At 38.5% G+C, this 27,521-nt stretch overlaps 1 protein-coding gene across 1 annotated transcript in view; it reads left to right on the top strand.

The window, feature by feature from the left end:
• Nucleotides 1-27,521, top strand: part of LOC136873843 (beta,beta-carotene 15,15'-dioxygenase) — a 169,767-nt gene that overhangs the window by 135,389 nt on the left and 6,857 nt on the right. The window contains exons 6-9 of the mRNA XM_067147122.2: nucleotides 1,805-2,004; nucleotides 10,785-10,898; nucleotides 13,638-13,778; nucleotides 19,751-19,954. Coding sequence (XP_067003223.2) covers nucleotides 1,805-2,004; nucleotides 10,785-10,898; nucleotides 13,638-13,778; nucleotides 19,751-19,954 — 659 coding nt within the window. The remainder of the gene's footprint in view (nucleotides 1-1,804; nucleotides 2,005-10,784; nucleotides 10,899-13,637; nucleotides 13,779-19,750; nucleotides 19,955-27,521) is intronic.

The raw sequence follows: 27,521 nt of genomic DNA on the forward strand, positions 1-27,521 counted from the left end.
GTACTGAGGGCTTGCAACATCTAAGGTCTTTGATGATTGCCAACCTTATAAGAGGAAATGGCACAAGAAGAAAAAGTAAACATTAAGCTGACCAGATTACTTTTTTGTCCAAAGGAGGACATATACAGTTACCTGAAGTATGGTTTGGAGTACAGAACAATTATGAAATTAAAATACAATTCTTGATATAGTATATTATTATATAATTTGCTGGGCTGAGTAGCTCAGGCAGTAGAGCACTGGCCTTCTGAGCTCAAATTAACAAATTTTGATCTTAGCCTAGTCCTGTGATATTTGAAGGTGCTCAAATACATCAGCCTCATGTCAGTAAATTTACAAGTAAGCTAAAGAATTGCCATGGGACAAACTTCTGGCACCTTGGCATCTCTGAAAACCATAAGTGTAATTAGTGGGGTGTAAAACCAATATTATTATTATTATTATTATTATTATTATTATTATTATTATTATTACATAATTTATTCAGACTCTTAACGGAGGATAAAATTATGTTACTTTTTATTATATTTTTCAGATGATGTTAATAATAAATGGGGGAAACACTTCAAAATATTCACGAACTCATTACAAGTTTGTTGGATTCCTCATTGTTCATGGCTGGGGTGCAGAAAAACTCTGGATCTATTTCTGCTGTTTTCTGTCATTGGTCTTCTAGGAACTCTTTACTGGCTGGGGTAGGCAACAGGTTGTGAGTGCTCATCAGGTCCTCTATGAAACATACAGTTTCTGCCATCTGGTATACAAGTTGGGTTGGGACAAACTTTGAGATACAGAGTGTTCTTTTAATATATCTAGCCTTGACTCAGTCTAGGATTTTTGTATTTCAGATATTGTCATGTTATTTCTATAGCATATGATGCCACAGGGGTGGCTTTGAGTCTGAACAGTGACAGTGTGGTCCTGACTGAGACAGATTTAAGACGAGTATGCAATAAATTTCATTGTTAAGCCCTATTGATGGATATGACTTACCATTTTACAAATTACCTTCTTCCATACTCAAAAGAGGATGGAAAATGACACTTTACCCTCCTGTATGTTATTTCCACAATCCTTTATTACAAATTGTCTCTGAATAGTTGGTTAGTTGCGATTAGCTGCAACCCGCGGAGGCCCTGGTTCGATTCCCAACTCTACTACGAAATTTGAAAAGTGGTATGAGTGCTGGAACGCGGTCCACTCTGCCTTGGGAGGTCAAGTGAGTAGAGGCGGGGTCGATTCCTTCCTCAGCCATCCTTGCAGGCAAAGGCCGGGATGGTACCTAAACTTAAGGCCAAGGCTACTTCCTTCCCTCCTCCTTGTCTATCCCTCCCAATCTTCCCATCCCATTACAAGGCCCCTGTTCAGCATAAAGGTGAGGCCGCCTGGGCAAGGTACTGGTCCTCCTTCCCGTTTGTATCCCCCCTCGACTCAAAGTCTCACACTCCAGGACACTGACCTTGAGGCGGTAGAGGTGAGATCCCTCGCCGAGTCTGAGGGAAAACCAACCCTGGAGGGTGAAAGGATTAAGAACAAAATAACATGAAGAGTGGGATGTTTGAAGTTTACAATTTGAAAAGGCATCCTACCATACTCACAAATTTCAGGTCAGATCGACATTTACATTGCAAATTAATTACATTTTCCAGACACATTTGATGTTTTTGTTTTCATGTAATTTATCTCACAATCATGTTGTTTTGCCTATTAAAACCATAATCTTTGCCAAAGATTCTTTTCACTGTTTAGTTTTGTTGATCTTAGAATCTGGATCAGTAATGAAGCATCGTATTTTATTTTTCAGGTATACGTAAAGCATCCATCTTAACAGACATACCTTCAAGCTGGTCAAGTGGTGTAAGCTATTATCATAGCTTTGGTATGTCAGAAAAATACATTGTCTTCATCGAACAACCTTTAATTCTCAACCTTGTAAAGTTATTATCCATTCAAGTGAAGGGCAGGTCTCTGAGGGAGTGCATGGACTGGCATCCAGAAGAATGTGTAAGATAATTTACTATTCCCTTTTGATATAATTTTTGGCCAGATAATTAAAGGCAGTAATCAATGTGTGTGCGTGTGTCTCCAACACTTGTCCCGTTTCTCTACAGAGTCGGATATGAAGTGAGATGAATCTTCTTAGTGAGTTTTTATAATGGTTAGGCCTGGTTTATTCAACCTCAGTTATCATTTAACATTTAACTGCATGTTAAAATAATTAATTTTTTTTTTTTTTTTGCTATTTTGCTCTACGTCGCACCGACACAGATAGGTCTTTGGCGACGATGGAACGGGAAAGGCCTAGGAATGGGAAGGAAGCGGCCGTGGCCTTAATTAAGGTACAGCCCCAGCATGTGCCTGGTGTGAAAATGGGAAACCACAGAAAACCATCTTCAGGGATGCCGGCAGTAGGATTTCAACCCACTATCTCCAGGATGCGAGCTCACGGCTGCGCGCTCCTAACCTCATGACCAACTCGCCCGGTTTAAAATAATTTAACAGTGAACTTGGCTAAATTAGCATTTAATCAACACTGGTTAAGACTAACAATCTGTTAAACTCTCAGTTAACTTAACTGCCCAAGTTCAAGCAGTTAAATTCTCTATTAGCTCAAAATATAGCAGGTGCATGTTGATGATGATGCTTGTTGTTTAAAGGGGCCTAACATCTAGGGCATCGTCCCCTAATGGTATGAAATGAAATGTCATGACAATTTAAAAGTCCAAAATTAATCCAGTGACCAGAATTCAAAACATGATAATGAAGAATGAATGGATGAAAATGAATTTCAAATAATCAGCAGATCCAACTCACAATACTGAAAGTTAAAAATAATTCCAAAATCGATCCACTGACTAGAATTCAAAAAGACGGCGATGAACAATGATTATGAACTTAAAACAATAAGTGGATCTGACCCGCAATGTCCCACCTTCCCATATAATATCTTAAAACAATATTATCACTGACCGAAACTTACAAGTCGAAAATAAAGAACACAAATTTCCAAGAAAAAGTTAGTTTGCGGACCCAAACACCATGGACGGAAGAGAGAAGAAGGTTACAGAGTGAAAGAATGAAGGATTACTGGGTGCAGATCAAAGCCCAGAAGCAGCTGAAATCGAATTAACATGGTCCACAGGTAGCCAAAATGAAAGAAAGAAGAAAGAAAGTATTACTGACCAAGGGACTGCTTCCAAAGCACAATGCTGAATCAATGATGCTTGTTGTCTAAAGGGGTCCAAAATCCAGGTCAACGGCCCCTCATAATGGTACTTATCACTAGTAAAGTAGAATCATGGTATTTCTCATGTTGCAGTATTAATCAATAGTAGCGTAGACTCACGCATTACATTATGATATTACTCACAAGTAATGCACATTGCACAGGTAATGTAGACCTATGGTGTTTCTCACATAATGGCACCACTCATAGGCAACGCAAACCCATGGTGTTCACCACACAGGTGTACTAATCACGGGCGCTGGTATTTTCGTGGTGTTCCTCACATAGTGGATACTAATCACAGGCAACACAGACCCATGGTGTCACTCATATAGCGGTGCTAACCACAGGCAATGCTCAGACCCATGATGTTTCTCATATACAGGTACTAATTACAGGTAACGTAAGCCCATGGTATTCTGCATATAGTGGTACTAATCATAGGTACTGTAAACCCACAGTGAACCACTCTCTGCTGTTACTGATCAGAAACCTATTGTATACCTAACATAATGGTACTACTCGCAAGTAAAGACAACCCATGGTATTCCCCCGCATGATAGTAGTAATCACAAGTAGTTTCATGGTTCTAATTCATTCCTTGGTTGCCCCTTTTAATCACCTCTTGCAACAGGCAGGGGATACTATGGGTGTATTCTTCGTCTGCGTCCCCCACCCACAGGGTGTGGCAGGTAAATTAAATTCAGAACTTCTGTATCTTGAATATTTGGAATATGATAGGCCTTTTCCAGAAAGTGTTAGAAACAGAAGAGGTGATTTTCATACAGTTGTTTCAGTTGCTTGATCATACATTGGCTAACATCGTTATGAACATTGAATTCACTACAAATTTTCTGTCAAGCATCACTTCTAGCTTTGAGCACGAATCCATTAGTTTGCTTACTTTCTATTATAGGTGTATACTTGGATATAATTTCCAAAAGAAGAGAAATTTGAACCACGCATTTTCTTCTCAGCTTTTTTCATATTGGTCTATGGAGCAACAGAAAATTCACCATCAAAACAAAAAATTCTAGCAAATGTTGATTTCATGCACCTTGGTTTACAGCTCTATTCAAACAAAAGTGCACTGAATTATGCTAAAAAATTACATGGTTCTGTCACTGCCTTCTAGATTCTCACTGATCTTGACTCTTGTGAGAGTAAACACCCCACCGTCTTAGCTAACAGTTCCCAGGAAATGGTTGGATAAACTCAAGAATCTTAACATGCTGCTAATTTTTTAACACTATGTTAACAAAGTGTGTTAGTGTTCTTTTAACTGAGACTGAATAAAGTGGGCATAACCCGTCCTGACATCATCATCAGAGGAGGTAATGAGCACTATCATATGCCCTCACTCCATTTGAACACTGAGGATAGGTTTGGAATTGAATCCAGACTTTTGGTATGCAATCTAGTGATTAGAAATTGAATACCACCACCTCTCCTATTCTGCCAGCCAACATTCTGATGGTGAAAATATTTCCCACCAATGGGACTCGAACAGGCTTACCACAGTGTCAGACCTATAGACTTGATGCCTTAAGGATCATGGCCATAAGGTAAGCTAAAGGCAAAGGCAATAATAAGTAAGGGAGAAACATTTTAAGCACTCGTAGATACTTTTAAGTTCTATTTATTTCCCATAGAATCCTATTATGGTTCAATTTTAGGATTTATTGTTTTCTAATTTGCATCATAATGGATTTTACTAGTTTTATATTTAGAACCTGATCTGCTTAGTTTTTGGTTAATGCAATCAGCTCCTCACAGTTACTTTCAACATTACTTTAATTTTTGCTGTCCTCAGGCACGCTCCAATTGAGGAAGTCAAAGTAAATAAATAAAAATTCTACAATCTGTTTAATTATACCAACACAAAATTACAATCTTTATTTTTAAGATCATCCACACCCTCTTATTTCTAATTGTATAATCAAATTGTTTGATAGACATTATCTTACATCAATCCTCAAATTGGGAAAGCATATTATTTGTTATCACACAATAATAATTTACACAAAAATAATATTTATTCATGCAAGAAACACTGGACTCTCAAATAATCAACATGAAATTATTTCACTTTCATTTGTCCACACCGTTGGCACTTGTTAGTCTAGAATATGAAAAGACATTATTTGAAATGAAAATTTCAAGCCTCATGATTAATATTTCTTTATTTCTGAGATCATACCAAATGTTTATAAACTTTCTTTAATAAATGAATGAATGATTATACAGGATGTCCGAGAAGTCCCCGTACCCCTAGTTTCATATTATTATTTTGTTATATTATGGTATGGACAGTTGAATTTGTATAATTGGGGAATTCAATAGTTGTTTTATTGGTATTGGTATCCCTGCTGCTAGCATTGTTGTCCGTCTCATTTCAGTTGTTAAGTCATGGCGGACGTGAGTGGACACAGCTACACTGTTGAGGAGCGATTAGTGGCATGTGTGTGGGTGCACGAACAAGCACATACGGGGCAAACAATGACAGTGATAATGAGTGCATTCAGAAATTGCTTTGGCAAACCCCCACCTCGTAAAGCTACTCTGCTTGATTGGCAGAAACGCGCGTTTGCTTCAGGCAGTATCAAAGACAGGCCGCGTAGTGGACGTAAGAAGACATGGGAGGAAACGTGTGCCGCCATCGCTCAATCAATTGAGCAGTCCGCAAAAGAGCAGCTGAAGTTCAAGTACTGCAGTCAACAATGCATGACCACATTAAAAGAGATCTGAAAATGAAAGGATTTATGCCGATGCATGTGAATGAATTATCTGACAATGACACGGAGCAACGAGTTGCAGCCTGCCGTGCTTTGTTGGCACAATTCCCAACTGCCGTGTCTCGCTCAAGAGTGTTATTTTCTGATGAATGTGCGATATATTGCAGTTCACATAGGAGGAATGTGGTTTTCTGGTCTAAGGAAAATCCTCATTATGTGCAAGAGTTGGAAAGGAACCCCCCTCATGTTATGGTATGGGCCGGGATATCATCACGTCACTTGTGCGGACCGTATTTTTTTTTGATGGGTATGTGAATGGAAGATCTTATTTGCATATGTTACAATCTTGGTTAATACTTCAGCTTCAAGACAAGGGAATCATGGGTCATGTATGGTTACAGCAGGATGGGGCTCCAGCACATTTTGCTATTCAGGTGCGCGAGTTCCTTGATGAACAATTTCAAGGCCGCTGGATTGGCCGTGGCTCACCAACATCTCCAGCCCCGTTGAAATGGCCACCATGAAGCCCGGACCTTACCATGCCAGACAACTCATTATGGGAAATAATCAAGTCCCATGTGGCTCAACGTCGGTACACAACTAATGACGAATTGCGTCAAAGTGTGGAGGAAGCCTTTCATTCCATAACTCCTGAGATGCTCCGCAAGATGTCAATGAGGACTTGGAGACGGATAGAACTCTGTGCAAGGCATGATGGTGCACATACAGATTCCCTGGATTCATAGTTTTTATAAGTAAGCAAAGCAAAGCAAAGCAAAGCAAAGCAAAGCTAAGTCACCTCCGTACAGGCCATGAAGGCCCTTGGAGGAGTGGAAGGTAAAGGCTTCCACCATTGTTAACCTCGGCATGTGATGGGGTAGAGTGGTTAGTTTTACGCCCGGCAGCCTTTGCCCCCAGGAATTAACCTGGTACTCATTTTTGGTGTAGGCTGAGTGAACCTCAGGGCCATATGAACTTCCAGAAGTGGAAATCTTGTTTCTTAAATTTTACGACTTCCTGACGGGGATTTGAACCCACGTCCTTCCGGGCGAACCGAGCACGCCTTTTACCGCCTCGGCCAGGCAGCCCCTTTTTATATGTAAGTACTCCACTATAATATGAAACGTATGTAACTAGGGGTACAGGGACTTCTCGGACACCCTGTATATGTCTATCCCTTAGTCCTGTTTCCTGATATGTGGTGGGGGTTGAAGTGAGATGAAATTTTCCTGGCACCAACCTCGGTTGAAGAGCTAATGAAGAAGAAATGAACGATGGATGGTGAATGAAATTGGGTAAGGAGGCAACCTGTGAAGGAATTGTCCCAGCTCTGGAAGTGAAGTGGGAAACCTCAGAAAACAATTCTTAGGACATTCAGAGTTATGGCACTATGACACAAGCAGCCACTCTGCTTTGTAAATGACTGAGTGAGTGAATTAACTTATTTACACAATTTTTAAAGAAGATGGAAAGCAGCAGCTTACCAGCTAAATTAGTAGATAAGCCACACATGGCAGTGTTGCCTGTTAGTCAACAGAACATCTCTACTAACATCATTCTAGATGGTTCAAAGTTGGAACAAGTACATCAGTTCTGTTTTCTTGGCAGTGTAGTAACAACAGAAAAATCTATTACAGAAAATGATTTATTATTTATTTATCAAATCATGCCTTGATTTGACTTCACTGATGAAGGGAATGCTTATTCCTGAAACATGTATGATAGAATACATTTTCAATCATTAAAAGCGTACTGACAAGGTGGACCTAACATAAACTATTTTAAATAGTTTCTATAATAGATTTAGACAAGTCAAACCAGGATCAAATAAAATACCTATTATGGTTAAGTTTATCAACCGTAACAACAGATAGCCAACCATCTGCAGAAATCACTAGTACAGTACAGAATGGAGCACAGTTTTATCACCTTGTGAGAAAATTTATTTGGGATAAGCAAGTTCCATTATGATCAAAATTAATGCTCTACAGGAGCTTCTTTGTACCAGTTGCCACATACAGTCTAGAAACCTGCATCAAACCAATAGAAATATCAGCAAACTACAAGCAGTGAAAATGAAGTTCTTAAGAACTATGATTCAGAAAACAAAGAGGCACAAAATAAGAAATGATGAGATATGCCATCTTGTCCAAGTGAAAAAAATCCCTTAGTGAGATTTGTGTCGAAGCCACGCTGAAATGGTTTGGTCATCTCAAAAGAATGGACTCACAAAGAACAGACAGAGTGTGGTCTGAGAAAGAACTCCAAGGCAAAAGATCAAGAGGTCGGCTAAGGAAGAGATGGATCGATCAGATTAGAAGTGATCTAGCTGGACAAGGTCTGGATTTCCAGCAAGTCATAGAAGAAGACATCTACATGGACAAATGTAAATGGAGAACGCTCATTCACCGCACCTGGGAAACTGGAGCTGGTTCAAAATGATGATGATGATGATGATGATGATGATGATGATGATGATGATGATGCCACACGCAAAAGGAAACAATCCAGAATTTTGGACTGTAGCCATCATTGATGGAGGATTGAGATTATTGTCAACTGTTGAAATCTAGATGATGCTGGGAGTTAATGGGGTGGAGTAAAAGAGAGAAGAGAATTGAAAAAAAGGAGTATTTATGCGATGTTAAGACAAGGACGTGAGCACCCAAGAAACCAAAGCTATGTCTCTTTGTACTTCCTCCACTTTTTCTATACCATGTGGAGTCATGGGTGCAATTTATGGACTTGGCACCATTTTACAGCTGGATCCCTTCCTGATGTTAACACTCTATTACGCGTTTCTGTAGTGGTTGGTAGAGTTGTGTGTAAATCCCAAGCCAGGGAAATTAAAAAAGGGTTAAATCCCCAGCCATGCTGAGAATAGAATCCGAGACCTTCTGAATCAAAGGCCACTACACAGATCATTCAGCCAAGGAGTGGCAAGCTGAAGCTATTTGAATGATGGATTTCATTTCTTTCCTCTAGAAAAGCACCAAGCCTGAACATTAGATAAATACTATTGTTTTTTCATTCTATTCTCTCTTTTACACATCTTTATTGCAGCATCTAGGTTTCAGCTATGGTCTTTATCATTTTATATCTTCTACCAATGAAGGCTGCAGTCATAAAATTGAATTTCTGAGTTATTTCCTTTTGTGTGTATTCTCTTAAAATGTGCTTACCTACAATAAGTTGCTATTCTCCATATTTTTTCTTTGGTAAGTATATTTTGCTCCTATTAACTTCCTAACCTGAAAATTTCCCATTCATATATGATACGGCCCATGAAGACAAAAATGTTATTTTCTACTGGCAGATTTTGAATTTATAAACATTACAGCTTCAGTAGGCTGTTATGCTATTGACCAAATTATATACAGTAAACAATACTGTGAATTTTAAATAGGTACTAAGGAAATGTATTGCATGAGAAATGGTTAATATTTTCATAGACTACTTGATCGCTTCGAATTAACAATGAACCCTATTTTTGTCCTCAAAAGCTGCACCATCAGCTTAGATGTCAAAATGATCTACCAACTGAAATAATCTTAATTTTTTTCATAGCAGTTGGTGAGACTTTTATGTTGTAGATAATAACCCTGCTTAGGATGCATTTATAAACTCTTTTGTTTTTAAGTTTCATAGAGTGAAAACCTATAATGTACTACTTAGACTGAAATCATATTACACCCTAAGACCCTATGTAGCTTGTGTTGCAATTAATTAATCTACTGATTGGTAGAATACAGTATTTATTTGTAGTCTATAAGCAACTATAGTATTCACCATTTCGGAAGGCCCTTGGGCTGGTGTGCACCTCGGTAAATCACGTGACCTTCATCCAATAGCGTGCAAATAGAAACGCATCTCCGGTTGGCTGTGGTGAGGGATGGAGGGCTGAGAACATTGAAATCAGGAAATGAGTATGACAAACACTGTCATTGCTCCTCTCTTGTTAACAGCATTAAAAACTGAATTCTTTTTACATAAAGAAACACCACAAGTCATTCATTTTAGGGATTTTTCAAGAGATTCTCAACACAGTGCAGCAAGAAAATATATATGATACTTTGATCTGTAGTAATTACAGAACATAAGTTTTTACAAAGAACTTTTTGATGAACATTATGACAAACTGTCAATGTTTTTATAAAAAAAGCATTCAAAGTTGGTAGATACTAACACAATTAATTCTCCCACAACCAATTCTCTTACCCCTCCCTCCCCCACCCCCAGCTCATTACATCATTACCTTAATAACCAATAGTTTTTATGTTTTTATGCATGATTTTAGAAAATTTTAGAAAAGCTATATCTTAGTACATTTTTATTGTTTTCACCTAAGTAAGGACACTTGTAGCTAATGATGATTGTATAAAAATGGAACATGTACTACTAACTGAAGAAATTGCTTAAGGCAATAAATATATAGCATTGATAAGGTGGAATAAAAGTTTAATTTTGATTTATCAAATCTTCTTTCTCTGCATGGCCAAGGGCCCTCCCAAGTGGTGACTGGTATAGAAAGGTAGGGGATCTGTAATGCCACTGAAACCAGTAATAGTATATAATGTTTTTATATCTCATATAGGAATTGAGATCAGAAATAACTTAGCCAAAATCCTAGGAAACAGGAAAGAATGTAAAAAAAAAATTTAAAGAAAATAAAGATCGCTGATCAGTCTTTGGTTTTTCCCCTTTTGTGGGCTCACTACTTAGATATAGCCTATACCTAAGTAAGAGATTGTAGTTATGATAAATAGCAGGTTCTGTTCTCACAGTTGTTCACTCTGAATATAAAATGTATTTTTATGTTACAGAATAGGTTCATTGTTGTTGACAAGAAAACAGGGAAAATTGTTCCACTGAAATACAGGTCAAAGAAACCATTCTTTGTCTTCCATCATATCAATACATATGAGGAGGATGATCAGGTAAGAAAACTATCATAAATTTATTATTTGTATTAAACAAATATCATTGCAGCAATTATGGACCTGTGTGCAATAGTGGTCTAACTAACACTATTACTGAAATGAGAAGCACAGGCTTAAAGTGTTTTACTTACTATAATTCTAATAATTACTTTACCAAGCTCACAGCTTTTTCCCAACTGATCAATTATTGATTTTATTTGATGCCTCATCACTGAAGTCATCCATAGGATCAAATTCACTTCCAGTAATATCAAAACTGCTACCACTCTCAGTTAATGACATTGTATAGTGCAAGATCAGTGCTAATATTGCTAAATAATTTTACAAATGCTCCAAACAGCATGCAAATGCATTTACAATATCAGCCAGTACACAATATGCCATTTGTTGTTGGGTGATTAGTTTCTGCTTTTTTTTTTTTTTTTTTTTTTTTTTTTTTTTTTTTTTTTTTTGCTATTGGCTTTACGTCACACCGACACAGATGTGTCTTATGGCGACAATGGGACAGGAAAGGGCTAGGAGTGGGAAGGAAGCGGCCGTGGCCTTAATTAAGGTACAGCCCCAGCATTTGCCTGGTGTGAAAATGGGATAGTTTCTGCTAATTCCCTAGTAGACCATTACTGCAAAAGAGATTTCAATTTTCAACAGATAAGCCCTTGTAATATCCTCAATTTAAAAAAAAAATTAAAACCACCAGTAAGACATAAAATAGAAGACCCTTATCCATATAAAATCCAGGGGCGGTGCTTGGTATTGCCACAGTATTGCACAACTCCCAATAATTTTACACTTCATTTGTCGTCTTTTCTTCTAATATCAACTGGCAAGAAATCTACAAGACGACATAGTCGTCTCACTAATCAAATACTCTGTCTCAATTCTTCAAGACCATTTATATGGAGTTCATGTCATTTAAAATGGTTAATTGTAATACATATATATTATTTTTAAATTAATCTGTTTCATTACTTTTCATCAAAATTTTTACTGTGTATTATTCTGTGTCTTATGGCAAACCTAGAATGACCTTTGTCAGACTAAATTAAAAACCTAGCATATATTCTAAAATGTGTTAAAATCAACCATCTTTGGTCATTCAATGTACTAATGCTTCGTAATAGAACAATAAAGGCTGCTGGCTTCGAATCAAACTCAGGGGGTTTGCTTTCTTACGGCAATTCCCAAGCAGTAAGCCAAGGCCTATACTTAGCACCAGGTAGCACATTTGCCAGTATCGGTCCTTGGGTGTTGCACAAGACCAGTAACTTCAAATGTCCCCATTAGATTGTACCACTCTGCGGAGGTGACTTCACACCTGCTTTCTCTCTCCTCTCACCATGGTAATTTCTTTTCCACACTACCAGGGTACATCATACCAGACCTTCCACAACATTACCAACATTTTGCTTCAATGAAAAAGGGAGGGCAAATTTTCGAATCAAGTGGGGTAAGAATAACTGTAGTTATACTGTATAATTAACCTCTTATTTCCTGTGTTTTAATTGCCAGATACCATTTCATTTTTAAAAGGAAAGTTAATTTCTTAACCATAAGAGTTTCTAGTTATTTCTGTAATCTTCTCATATAAAAATGTGACCTTAAAAATCTTGGTGCAACACCCAGCTTCAGATACCACAAACCACCAGATAAAATCTACAAAAATGTCAAAAATTGTGGTGAGGTTGGTTAGACTACTATTGCAAATAGGTCTATAATTGTTTTAGCTGTGTCAGGAAATGTTAACGCTCAAAATGAGTGGTATAAGCTGAGTTTAAGAACTAACGATCTCACTCTAGTAGGTACCTAGCTAAAGCTGTGTTTTAAAAATTAAACTCAGTGTTTATCTTTCAATACCACATACTAAAGATAATGTAGCAAAGGTTATACAGTAGTTAATGGGTGACTTTCAAATGTGCTACATTCATAATGTCTTCATGTCTAGTTCTAATTTAAATGCAGCATCGTTCTCTGTGTTAAAAGATTGACTCATTGCATGACTGATGTATTTTAGTTCCTCAAGCTGCATTTACAACTGCAACACTGAAGATGATTTTTCACTGTTTCCTGTTTTCACATCAGTAAATGCTGAGGTGTACCTTTAAGCCCATGGCAACTACCTTTTCTATCCCATCATCACTAAAAATGTACATGAGTTAGTGCAACGTTAAACTCACAGAAAAATAAGATGTTCGACAAAACATGTTAACCCTTAACAGTTTCATATGTTCAGCCGATTGCACTGTTAAAGGCTTTTCTAAATCAATAAAGGTCACCCCCATATCTTTCTTATGTGTCTAAGTGCCAATAGGAAGCTGTTAGTTACTATGGTCGTCTGACAAGAAGTAGCATGGATGCGGGATAAGGGTTGCGAGGGGAAAGTATAGCTGCTGCACATGTGCCTGTCTCAAATGTGAAGGCCTGAAAATAAACATTTCTTCCATCCATGGTGATCCTTGTGAACTGAACTGTACTGTGAAGTTTAAAAATGGTAGTGCAGTTGTGCTTTAGTTAAACATTTACTGTAAGTACTGTATAATGAACAGTTTAATAATGAACATGCATCTGTTTCAGAGAGCTTGCACAGTCTTCATGACTAATGTTTGTAGCTTAGAGTGTAGTATTTGTTACTCGTGCTGTACCTACAAGCAGCCATGACTTCGCATCAGGCACAGATAGTATTGACAGTACCTGTTTCAAGGTATATATTTTACTTAAGTTACCTATTTTATTTTTCAGCTGGTTGTTGACGTTATTGCAATGGACAGCCCAGACATTGTTGACCAACTCTTTCTTGAAAAGTTACGGAATTCAGATTACCATCCTAAGGATATGGCAATCGGGAGAAGATTCATCCTGCCTCTTCCTTCGCAAAATGGGGTATGTATATGGTGTACACATACCTTTATTATATTTCCCCAGAATTGCCACATTATTTTATTCATACTCTGCCCCATCTATTATGAGAAATACTCAGAAAATTATTACAATTATCCCCATGCCACTCTGAATTATTTTGGGACCTATTTAAAGTGAAGAGTTGGTACAATCAAAATTGTAAACATTTACTCAACATTTCACAAGCTATATTTTTTTTTCAAATTGGTCTTACATATGTACAAAAAGTAATTGCTTAAAATTTTAAAAATATTTAGATCTTGCATAATAAAAAGTTCACCAACTCTAAATTTCTAAAGTCACTATAATCCATTTATATAAGACAAGGCAAAATAATAAATTACACGTTATTCAAAATTATACAACAAAGTTTGGCACTAAGGGAGTGCAACACTTACTAACATCTGAATATAACAGTGTTCCTGACAATATAGCAATCATCTCTAAAACTGTGCCATTTCATAATAAGCTTAAGTAGTACCTCTTAGGCACTCTGAATGTGTAATAGTCATTCCTCTTATATTTTTCATTTCCAAAGTCACCTTAAAAGTTGAAACAGTTGTTGCTCCTGTATTGTTATTTTGATAATAATCCACCTACTTAATGCAACCCTCTCTTTAGGAAAATAGTGATTGTCAAAGTAAATGTAAAACTACTATAATTACTCTTTCGCCCTTAGACCTTAATCTGCCGTTGTTTTAATTATCTAATGTATTAAGCATATGACCATGTATCACGCAGGCACATATGGGAATGTTCGAGACATAAGAAAGTGCCCGATGACATCATAACATGAGTACGATGACTATATGATGAGACCAAGTCTTGTGTCCATGTCTAGAAAGGAAGGTCAGGTTGGTTCAAAACGAACAGTGGAGTCCAGCAGGGAAGTTGTCTTTCACCACTTCTCTTCATAATCATAATGGATGAAGTTTTAAAAGCAGTTAAAAGAAAGGATCGTAACAACTAATGTCCCGGTTTTTGCTGATGATGTAATGGCATGGGGTGAGACAGAAGCAGAAGTACAAACTAGACTAGATCTCTGGCATGAAGCTTTTACAACCTTAGGTCTCAAAATCATCAAAACGAAGACAGTTGGCTTGGTGATGAGTAGAAACTCTCCAACTGTTCATCTAAGAATTGGAGATGAGGAGATGGATATTGTACACAACTTTCAGTATTTAGGTAGTGTTCTGTCATCAGACAATACCATACATCAAGAGATTAGCAACAGAATACAGAAAGCTTCCAAATTCCATCACGCTGTACGTCAAATACTTTGGGATGAAACATTTATGTTAGTTTCCAAGATTACCTTGTACAAAATATATCTAGTACCTATACTGACGTATGGCCTGGAAGCAGCAACACTTACTGGACCAACAAAGAGTTGTCTTAAGGCAACATAAATGAAGTTCCTCTGTCCTTGTCTACAAAAATCAAAAATGGATAAAATAAGGAATGTGGATATCCAGCAACAGCTTGGATTGGAAAGAAGCTTGCTGGAGACTCTAGAAATGAAGAGATTGCAATGGTATGGCCACATGTAAAGAATGGACCCTCACAGGACTCCTCGAACATACTTTGACCACAATGTTCCTGGGAAGAGACCAAGAGGAAAACCTCATGATGTTTGGAAAAAACAGATACTGAAGGACCATGAAATTAGAGATGTGAACTGGCGTCTCATGTACGAGCAGCATCTGTGGATGGACAGGACAAACTGGAGGAGGCTCGTACACAACTGCACCCGGCTTGCTGGAGCGAAGAAATTATGACGATGATGATGTATTATGCTGAAATTAGTAAGAGGATTCAAGCTGGAAGTTGTTTCTATCATAGTGTAAGAAACATGTTATGGGACAAAAATGTGCCAATGGAAGCAAAGAAAACTATGTACAAGATGTATTACATACCCATAACAACTTACGGGGCAGAAACTTGGACAGTGACAAAGAAGGATGAGAGTCGAATACAGGCAGCCAAAATGAAGTTCTTGAGGAGTATGATACAGAAGAGTAGAAGAGATAAAATAAGAAAATCTGGGAATAAATTGGAGTGGAAGGAATGAATGACAGAATAGACAACAGCCGATTAAGATGGTTTGGGCACATAAAGTGAATGAGTGATGAAAGAATGCCAAAAAAGTTATGGAAATGCAAATGCAAGATGGAAGGACACAATCCAATGCAGTATTAGAGAAAGAAACCTGGACTGGGACACAGTGTTGGAGGACGAGTGGTGGAAAGACCGAAGAAAGTAGAGAGGAACCATTTTGGCCCTACCCGGCTCCACCTGGATAATGGGAAATGATGATGATGATATTCCTCTCGACAGAGCATTTTAAGAAGTTACATTCTTTCAAATGCTATGCTGTATTAAAAAATTACCTTGTCATGGTTTCTCTGGATGAAGTAGCACACGTGCAAACATTTTGACAGCCTACATATCAATTTCTACACTTTGCTTTACTCTCCAGAAGGCAGAGAACACCACTGGGAAATCTATTACTCTGTTTTTTATTGTTCATACACTTAATGTGTCGCTAGACTAGATCTTTTACATGCTGACTCTGTACAACATGGAGAGCCAATGATTCTCTACACTGCTCTTAAAAATTCTGACTGTCTCTTCTGGGTTTGACCTGTAGTCTTAGGATACAGAGGTTGATACTCTAGCAGTGATCCACTGAGGGAGTTTTATCTATGTTCAGTTAGCATTACATATCTTGTTTATCCATCTGTGCACTGGTCATCCTGGAAGCATACCATACTTGTCCAGATTGTACAAGTATCTTGGTGCTCATCATCATCATCATTATCATTTCCTAACTCCAGTTTCCCGGGTGTGGTGTACAAGCACTCACAATCTCCTTCTGTCTTCATACATCTTCTGTTCCAGTACATCCTCCTGTTTGTATCCTCTCTCCTCCACATCTGATCTTACAGTCTCTATCCAATGTTTTCTTGAGTCTTTCCTGTGGTCTTCTTCCTACGAGATTAAGGTCAAAATATTTTCTGGCAGGTCTTTCATTCTCATTATGTGCCCATACCACTGAAGTCTGCGTTTCATTATGACGCTGGTAATAGGAACCTCAATACCACCTACTTTCCTATTCACTTCATTTCTGATGTTGTCCTTTCTGGTAGTTTGGTTCATGGTTCTAATGAATCTCATTTCAGTTGCTTGGATTCTACTGAAGTCTTTGTTTAATAGGGTACATGTCTCTAAACCGTACGTGAGGACTGGTATGAAGTAAGTGTGGTACATGATTGTTTTCACTTTTTGTGGTATTTTGCAGTCCCAGAGAAGATTTCTGACTTGACTGTAGAAGTTCGATGCTTTCTGTGTCCTGCTGAGTATTTCCAGCCTAACAGTGTTGTCTTTCGAGATTGTGCTTCCGAGGTACTTGAAGTGGGAAGCTGATTCGATTTTTGCTCCTTCCAGAAATATATTTGAGCTTGTTCCTTCCCTGTTGATGGTCATTTCCACTGTGTTTTGCTCATCTTCAGTCCAAAATTTTTGAATGTGTTGTTCCATTCATTAAGTTTCTTCTAAACTTCAGCTTCTGTCTCTCCCCATAAAAGCACATCATCAGCAAATACCAGGGCGTTTGGTTCACTGTCCATTTTCTTGATAGATTTGATGACCTTGTCCATTACTATTACGAACAGGAGTGGTGACAGAGCATTTTCTTGTTGGACACCTCTCCTTGTTTCAAACCGTTTTGATCGTCCGTTGCCTATCTGGACACAGCTGTAGCACTTCTGGTATAGCATCTTGACTTTGTCAATTAAGTACTTTGGCACCTTTAGGTCTTCCAGACATTCCCATATCTTGTTTCAAGGAACACTATCATATGCTTTTTCAATGTCCACAAATGCAATCACAAGATTTCTTCCCTCTGATCAGTGTTAATAGAGGATGGTTGCCCAGTTGTACTTCCTCTTCTTAAAACAATAATCACTACCATCACCACTATCTGCCTGAACATCAGGAAGATGGAACGCCTGGAAATTAATCCAAGTGATGGTGCCACCCAAGACAGTGAGAGATCTTAGCAAAGACAGATAGCTTCAGGTACCTTGGATCTCACCTGCAGTGTGACTGTAGCATTAGCAATGAAGTGCGAGTTAGGATAAATGTCACTTGGATGCAGTGGAGAGAAGTCACTGGTATACTTTGTGATAAAAGAATGCCTCCTCACCTGAAGTCAAAGACACGTCAGTAATGATGCAATTTGGCAACAAATGAGCATCACACCAATTATGGAGAAAATTCGGGAAAGATATTTCCAATGGCATGGCTGTGTTCTATGTGCAGCACCTGACACAGTCACCAACCTTGCCTCCCACGGTTGACCACCTATCAGGACGACCAAAAGAGTACTGGCGACATGCGGTAAAAGCAGATGTGAACGACATGCCTTCAATCAGACTGAGAAGTGTTTGCTCACTTCTTCATAAATAAATTAAATCTTCTTCCTAGTGTTGTCTTCAAGGTCTTTAAGGCCTTTAATGCCATTTTCGACATCTGTTGCCATTGTTTGATCTCAAGCCAATGTCGTTCATATCTGCTTTTACCACATCTCGCCAGTGCTCTTTTGGTCGTCCAGATAGGTGGTCAACCATGGGAGGCAAGGTTGGTGACTGTGTCAGATGCTGCACATAGAACACAGCCATGCCATTGGAAATATCTTTCCTGAATTTTCTCCATAATTGATGTGATGCCCATTTGTTGCCAAATTGCGTCATTACTGACGTGTCTTTGACTTCAGGTGAGGAGGCATTCTTTTATCACAAAGTATACCAGTGACTTCCCTCCACTGCATCCAAGCGACATTTATCCTAACTCACACTTCATTGCTAATGCTACAGTCACTCTGCAGGTGAGATCCAAGATACCTGAAGCTATCTGTCTTTGCTAAGATCTCTCCATCTTGGATGGCGCCATCACTTGGATTAATTTCCAGGCATTCCATCTTCCTGATTTTCAGGCAGATAGTGGTGATGGTAGTGATTATTGTTTTAAGAAGAGGAAGTACAACTGGGCAACCATCCTCTATTAACACTGATCAGAGGGAAAAATGGAAAGGGTGTGACACTTTCAAAAATGAAGGTAACAACCTAAGAAAAACAAGGGCCAAAAAGGGTGTGAAAATGTAAGACTTCCCTGACCGTATAGGATAAGGCTGTTGTTCCATTCTTCAAGTTGGGATTACAATATTGTGCTTGTGTCGTATCTGTGAGCGCAACATTGTCAGGATATAGGAGGGTCCAAATAACACTCCATTGCAAGTAGCAAGAGATGGCATCCATGACGATGAAGAAGAGGTGCAGTGACAGTTTGAGCACTAGTGAACACTGATTTTCATCGGGAAACTGTCTGAGGTACCGATGGTGCAGTGTACCCAACTGCTGGTGTTCTTATACAACATTCCGACTCAGCTGATAAGCTGCTGTGGCGTACCATGGTCGCAATGTTCAACTTGATCAACTGATGTGGAACACGGTCAAAATTAAATATATGTATAAAAGCTCAGAATAATTTATTTCAATTTATCTAGCATTCTGTTATGATCAAGACCATAGAATCTTATCCATTCTTTGAAACTATCCAGAAATTCTTACCTTTGCATTTTAATGACTTAACTGTTCAACCAGCATGGTCAAGCTTATAACTAACTATACAGATGTAGAGATTTCTGAGAAACATACTGAATGAATACTGTAATGAATAAGTTCACAAATACTGCAGTTAGGAGTTTCTTCAGAAGCTCACTACATATCACAAAATTATGCAACTAAACAGCAAATGCTTTTTATTGCCAAAATATGCAATCATCTTTCTTTTTCAAGAACAAGCCTAAATCAATTGCTATTTTATCAAACTCAGAGTCTGTCACATTCAAATAATGAAGTTGATTTATTTCTAATATTAAGCTTTCTTTTCAGAATATGGTTAATAATCACAATCTTGTAACTCTGGACAGTGAAGTGACAGCAGAGAAGACTGGAAAAATAATTCACCTAACACCTCGAGACTTGTCGTCCCAACCTGGCTACGAGCTTCCAGTCATTAACAAGCAATACTTTGGCAAGAAGTACCGTTACTACTATAGTGTAGGAATGTATGACCCTGGAGAATTCAGAAATTCGGTTAGTACTGCAGTAATATTTTAAAAGCTTTTTCATAATGAACTGGAATTATTGATGCAGAAATATAACTTACCTATGTATTATGTAATGTCACATTAACTAATCTTCCAAAACTTTGTGTGGTATACTCCAAACCTTTTCCAATATTATAGGCCTAGAGGACTTGGTTTACCTGCAAATGTCAGATAACCATACTTTATGCAAATAGAGTAGAACCAAAAAAATGCAATAAAATAAACTTCTGCACCTTTTGGCCTGCATTTTGTTTTGTAACAAAAATGATATTGACCGGGCGAGTTGGCCGTGCGCGTAGAGGCGCGCGGCTGTGAGGCTTGCATCCGGGAGATAGTAGGTTCGAATCCCACTATCGGCAGCCCTGAAGATGGTTTTCCGTGGTTTCCCATTTTCACACCAGGCAAATGCTGGGGCTGTACCTTAATTAAGGCCACGGCCGCTTCCTTCCAACTCCTAGGCCTTTCCTATCCCATCGTCGCCATAAGACCTATCTGTGTCGGTGCGACGTAAAGCCCCTAGCAAAAAAAAAATGATATTGGAAAAAGTACAATTGAAAAATGTTCAATGTTTAATGCCAAGAAAAACAGTTTGATATTTAGAAATGAGTAGTTGTACTTGTTAAAATCGGAATCTGAAGCAGTTTATTCTAAGGCTATAATTCTACTATAAAAGTTAACAAAGCCTTTATCTATATATATAAAATAAGAGTTTTGTCTGTACATTGCTCAGAATTTGAAAATTATGGTATTTCTGTATCGGTCATGTCCACGGTAACAAGGAAATGCATTTTTTACTTTTCCGTAATTTCTATCTGTCTGTCTATATGTATGTACACGCATCCGAGAAACCGGCTGAAGATAATTTAATGAAAATCATATGCAAAGTCGGGGGATGAGCCACTACAATCTAGGCTATAAATCATTTTATTCACGCTGAGTGAAATGGTAGGGGCTGCCTGGCTGAGGCGGTAAAGGCGTGCTCAGTTAGCCCGGAAGGACGTGGGTTCGAATCCCCGTCAGGAAGTCGTAAAATTTAAGAAACGAGATTCCCACTTCTGGAGGTGCACATGGCCCTGGGGTTCACTCAGCCTACACCAAAAATGAGTACCAGGTTAATTCCTGGGGGCAAAGGTGGCCGGGCGTAGAGCTAACCACTCCACCCCATCACGTGCCAAGGTTAACAATGGTGGAAGCCTTTACCTTCCACTCCTCCAAGGGCCTTCATGGCCTGTACGAAGGTGACTTTGCTTTTTGAGTGAAATGGTAGTTTAGGGGAAGGCCCAAACTGTAACTCTCAAATATTTACATTCTTAATGGTTCTATCGATAAATACAACATAAGTTATATAGAATTAAATTTCCGATCATTTATGTCTTATACGCTTTTTCCGTACCGCCTGTGATAACAGAGATATTCATGAATTTGTATTTTTGTTGCTAAGTCCACATCAATGCTGAGCCACGAGAAAATGGGTTATCAGAATTTAATGAAAATCGGTATATAGAGTTGGAGAATAAGATACTACAGTCTAAGCTATAAACAATTTTATTCACCTTGGACTGAATTGTAGTTTAGAGGAAGGCGCCTAAAATTATATTTTTATATAAAAATATATATCGAAAAGTACTACATAACAAAAGTAATAGAGAATACACTTTCCGATCATTTATGTTTTATTCAGTTTTACCGTACCGACTATGATAAGAGTGGTATTTTAGAGTCGAAAGAAAACTAAATGTGAAGGCCTACAATATCGAAAACGCATAACATTGATCAACAATAACATTACATTGACCATTGCTTGTCTCTTATGGTGCCACTCGCCTCCGATTGGTGGTGGTGGTGGTGGCGGTGGCGGTGGTGGTTGGTGTTGCGCATTTTAATGTGTTATTTTACGTCTAACGTAAATTATGTGTTAATATCTGTACTACTAGGCAATGCCTTATTCCTTCGTTTTCCTGTATTTTCTCTTGTTTTATTAGACAATAAGGCATTCCGTATTAGATCCACTGGATGTTTTAATCTCAACCTGATTTTTCTTTATCACCATTTTTTTAAACTCCAGTCAGTGGATACTTTTTAAAATTTCAACTTCATATCTCATGTCGTTCATTTTGTTCCATTAGGGGCTGATGACCTTCGATGTTAGGCCCCTTAAAACAACAAGCATCATCATCATCAGTAGTAGTATGATCTGGTCTAGAATTGCAGTTTAGGCCTATTCCAAACTATAGCACCACAATTCACTAAGTAACTCAAAATTCAACCCTGGAAAGAGCCGTTTCTTAATAGAAGCTTCTTCCTCTTCACTTTTATTAAATTCTACATTCATTTTATTCCAAATTAGCAGTGAAGAGGGGATTTCTCCCCTGGCTTGGGGGAGGAATTTGCCTCCAAATCAGATAGTTTTTTCCGCCGCCAGTGTAGTGAGCTGATATTTTCCGAATCATCAGGTATTCCTAGGAAACCGATTAGTAAAAGGGCATAGTTTTTGCCCTGGGACTCTCAACTATTTGACCCTCCACCTCCCCGCTGATAAAGGACGAAGATTGTTCACGAGTCACGGCTGCCTGCGGCTTGGTCATTCCAGCTCTGGAACTTTGGATTGTTAGATCGGAAGCGTAGTACTGTTCGTTAAAAGTGAGAAAATGTGTTGTTTTTCATTTGGTCAAGTATTTCATGTGAAAGCAGTGCCTTCAATCGTACCATTCCTACTGACGTCATCATAATGACCTAGGTACAGTTCAGTTGGGGAAACTACTAAGACAGTCTTTCTGAGGATGTAAAAAGGCAGGTGGAGATTGAGTGTCTGCCATTATAATGAAAACTTCCCAACTTGATTGTGACTGATGGTAGGCAAGCAGGCCTACCTTTACAATGAAAATTCTGAAAGCCAGTCTTCATATCAGACAGACATTTGGTGACTTCACCATTGCATTTCTAGGGTAACTTTAAGGGCTATGCAATTTAATACAATCTTGCTCACAACATGAACACTAGCTAACCTAGAATTCTGTATACAATGTATAATTCCATAGCGAAGCATGGGTACATCAGCTAGTATTGTAATAAAAATGATGATCAGTTATATGTGGTAGCGCAGAATAGTGTATAGTAATTAACTGGAATAATATATTGGAATATTTTTGCAAAACTTTAATGAAGATATTTTAGAACAGTAACTTCAAAACATATTTCCCTATCTTTATATTTGAAAAAGAATTAACAAAACATTAAGGTGTAAAATAGTATTCGGGAGATAGTGGGTTCGAGCCCCACTGTTGGCAGCCCTGAAGATGGTTTTCCATGGTTTCCCATTTTCACAGCAGGCAAATGTTGGGGCTGTACCTTAATTAAGGCCACAGACACTTCCTTCTCATTCCGAGCCCTTTTCTATCCCATCGTCGCCATAAGACCTATCTGTGTCGGTGCAACGTAAAGCAGCTTGTAAAAAAAAAAAAAAAACCCAGTAATAGTTTTGTCTGTACTGTAGTAAAATGTTTAAAAATTGGTATGTGTGTGCTGGTCATGTACAGAATATGATGAAAATGAAATTTTTAAATTTCTGTGATGTATGTATTCATGTGCATCATGAAAAAGCAACTACCAAGCAAGTTTACTGTGCGCCTAGGGTCACGCAGCTGTGAGTTAGCATTCAGGAGACAGTGAGTTGGAACCCCACTGTCGACAGCCCTGAAGATGGCTTTCCATGGTTTCCCATTTTCACACCAGACAAATTCTGGGGTTTTGTCTTAATAAATGCCATGGCTACTTCCTACCCACTCCTAGCCTTTCCCTCTCCGTTTACCACCACAAAACCTATCTGTGTCAGTAAAACATAAAGCAAATTGTAAAAATATAGAAAGAAAGAAAACAGCTAAACAAAATTGAATGAATACTGGTATTAACATCAAGTGGAGAAAGCAGCACAATTTAGGCTCTAAATAATTTTAGGTGGGTGAAGTAGAAGTTTAGCTGAAGGTTTAAAAATTAATTCTCAAATACCTCTGTGACTACTACTCCAACCGATAAAAGCTACATTATGAAAATTGTAGAAAATAAATTTCTGATCTTATATGCAGCACAAGTTGATCCTACAATGTATTATAACAAAATTATGTAGACTTTTTATTTATTTCATACATTTTACCATTGTTAGTGTTAATCTTACCAAAGAATCCTTTGAAGCAAAGAGAGGAGGAATAGTAAATTCTGATCTTCCATGCTTTATATATATTTATTGTAGTAAAAAGGTTACCAGTCCCAATAGATCAATGCATTTCCTGTTCCAAAATGGGCTGTGACTTGCAATCTAGGAAGTTACCTCGCCAAGTGGAATAACCTCTGAATATTGGCGGGGAAGAGCTGGAGAGTTAGATTACTTTATTTCTTTATCTTAGCATTCCTCTGATTCATTATTCTGATAACTACTGATACTTGACACACTGGTCCATTATAATATTGGAGCTGTTTGATCCACATGCCATGGAGATACTGATAGGAACGGGGAGTTTACACACCAAACAGAACACAGCAGAGCAGTCTTCTCTGCTATCTGTGCTAGGTCATTCTAGCACTGGAGCTTGGCACTGATAGATCACAAGTGTAATACTGTTAGAGAAAAGTGAGAATCTGTGCCACTTTATAATTGACTTCTCCATTTACCTGAACCACCTACCTGGAGATCTGTCAAAGATAAGTATGATAGCTGCTTCTTCTTAAAACGCCATCTGCCTATAAAGGTTGGCGATCCAATTGATTATGATTACTCACGAAACAGTGGCTCACAAGATTTCATTTGAATTTCATCCGTATCAGTGGTGCAAACCTTTAAGCCAGGAATTACTCTGTCTCCCCAGTCTTTTCCCTTTGATGATGAGTTAGAGAAGTTCATATCATTCACCTCTCATGATGTGCCTGATGTGACTGAGCTTTTGCTACTTGATGGTTGTTAGCTCTTTTTTCTAATTAAGCAAGGTGAGGACTTCCTCGTTGGTCTTTTTTTCTACTCTGGATATTCACAGCTTCTTCTTCTTCCTTAGCATTAGTCCCACATACTAGCGAGATCAGCTTTTTATGGCTCTATGTTGCCACTTTACAAAATTGTGTGCCATTTCAGGATGAAGGCAAGCAATTATTAGATCTCCATATATGGTGTCAAGCCAACACTGTCTCGATTGTCCTACAGGCCTTTTCCCATGTCAATCCATTATTTTCAACAGTTGTTTCAGAGGCTCAAAGAACATGCCCATACCAGTGGAGACTGCTTCCCTTTATCTTTTTAGTGATTGATGACACTCCCATATAACCTCCTAACCTCACTGTTGCTGACATGATCATGAAGTGTCATGCCAGATGTCCATTGGAGCATCTTTGTTTCCATCATGCCAAGTTGCTGTTCCATCTCCTTAGTGGAAGACCAGCATTCTGCACCATACAGAGCAAATGGACACACCATAGATCGATAAACTTTAGATTTTAGCTGGTCTGGAATCATTCTATAACATAGGGCACCAGCCATTGTGTGCCACTTCAGCCATGCGCTGTTCCTGTGATTTGATATTTCAGGATTGAAGGTTCCACCTGCGGTAATTTTCGAGCTAAGATATTTAAATGGCATTATCTTTGGAACGTAATTGCCATTAATTTGAATCATATTCTGATCATTGAGAACTGTTGTTAAATATTCAGATTTCTTAACATTGAGCTGTAGTCCAAATACTGTGAGGCAGTTGGTCCAGGCTTGGATTTGTAGTTGTAGGTTAATCTTATCCTCAGTGGCCAATGAAGCCAAAATCACATCATCAGCATACAGCAGGTCCAAGGTACAGATTTCTGTAGATCTCTTGTAACAGTATCCATGACTATAATGAAGTGGAGAGGTGAGAGTACAGATCCTTAATGGATACCAACAGAAACAGGAAAATCACCAGATTATCCAGCCACTGATTGTACTTGCCTCTTTGGGTTGTAGTAAAGCGGTTTAACCCAATCTATCAGCTCTTCAGCGACACCAAGACCATGGAGGGCATACCAGATCAAGTCATGTGTCACATGATCAAACGCCTTTTTGAGGTCGAGGAAAGCAAGGTATAGGTGGTTCGATTTCTCATGGTGCTTCTCGAAGAGCAAACGATCCAATTGATTATGATTACTGCGCCCCCTCTGCTATTTAGATAGTTATGGTATGTCCTTGTGCTAGACCAGCCTATGTTATTCTTCTCGTATGCCCACGGCAGGGTTGGGCACAAAGAGCACTGAGGAATAAATAAGCAGAAAACACATCACATACACAGGCAGAAAGAAATCGAAAAATAAAAAAATAAAAAGATCAAAGGAAGCTCCAATCAACCAGAGGTAACGGGGCGATAAATAAATACTTACCTATAATATTTTGCGCAGACAGGCTCGAAAATTACCAGAAACAAAAGTCATGAACTGAACTCAAGCCTATTAAATCAAAAGGATAAGATTTAAAAGAGTGCCCTGCTTACTCCTTCATAATAATGCCGAGTAGGAAACGTAGAGTTTATTAAATAAACTTAAGAAAACCAAAATAATACCAATGGCCATACGAAAATCAGAAACAAATAATGAATAAAAACAGGCCTTGTGGGATCAATACATAGGCCTATAAACATTTTCACTATCATCATAGCATTGTGTCTACCCATAATAGGATCCAGTCAACAGGTTCAACCCTCCTAAATATACAGAATACAAAGGCTATGCTGAAAGTTTTTAACAGCGCGTAAACCGTAACTCTGAGGACAATGGGATTATTTTCATTTGAAAGAGCGATGTTTTTCGACCTTGGAACATGCGCGCGCAACCCCTCCTAGCGGTAGTTCCTCCACAGCAAGGGAAAAAAGAACAAACAGTGCTGAGTCAGACATGGTGGAAGATGGATCTGTCACGCCACGATTTTCGAGCAATGATTTTTTATGATTATAAAAAGAAATTAAGTGCCGAAGAATGCCATTCTTCTTTGCTATGCGTTTTTGGTGAGGCTGCCCCTTTTAGAGCCACAGTTGGAAATTGGTTTTGCGAGTATTCAAGGGGTCGGCAGTCAATCGAAGATGAACCTCGTCCCGGTCACCCAGCAACAGCTGTGACTCAAGAAAACATTGATACTGTGAGGGAAATGATCAAAGCAGATCCACATCTTACATTTTGTGACATTGAAGGGACCTTAAATATTGGGTCAAGAGCAGCGCAGACCATCGTTCACGATTATTTAGGCCTTACCAAGAGATGTGCCCGTTGGGTGCCACATTCCTTTACAGAAAGCCAAAAGGAGGAGAGAGTGGACTGGTGTCATTTCATACTAGAAAAATTCAATGGAGGGCAGTCCGAAGACACCTACAATAACGTCACAGGTGATGAAACATGGGTCTACCATTATGACCCTGAAACAAAGAGACAGTCTTCTGTGTGGTGCTTTCCAGGGGAGGAATCACCCACAAAAGTTCGACGAAGTCGGAGCTCTGGAAAGAAGATGGTGGCAACTTCTTTTACGAAAATGGGGCATCTCACCTCTGTGACCTTGGACA

This window comes from Anabrus simplex, chromosome 1, assembly GCF_040414725.1.
Source record: "Anabrus simplex isolate iqAnaSimp1 chromosome 1, ASM4041472v1, whole genome shotgun sequence".
NCBI lineage: Eukaryota > Metazoa > Arthropoda > Insecta > Orthoptera > Tettigoniidae > Anabrus > Anabrus simplex.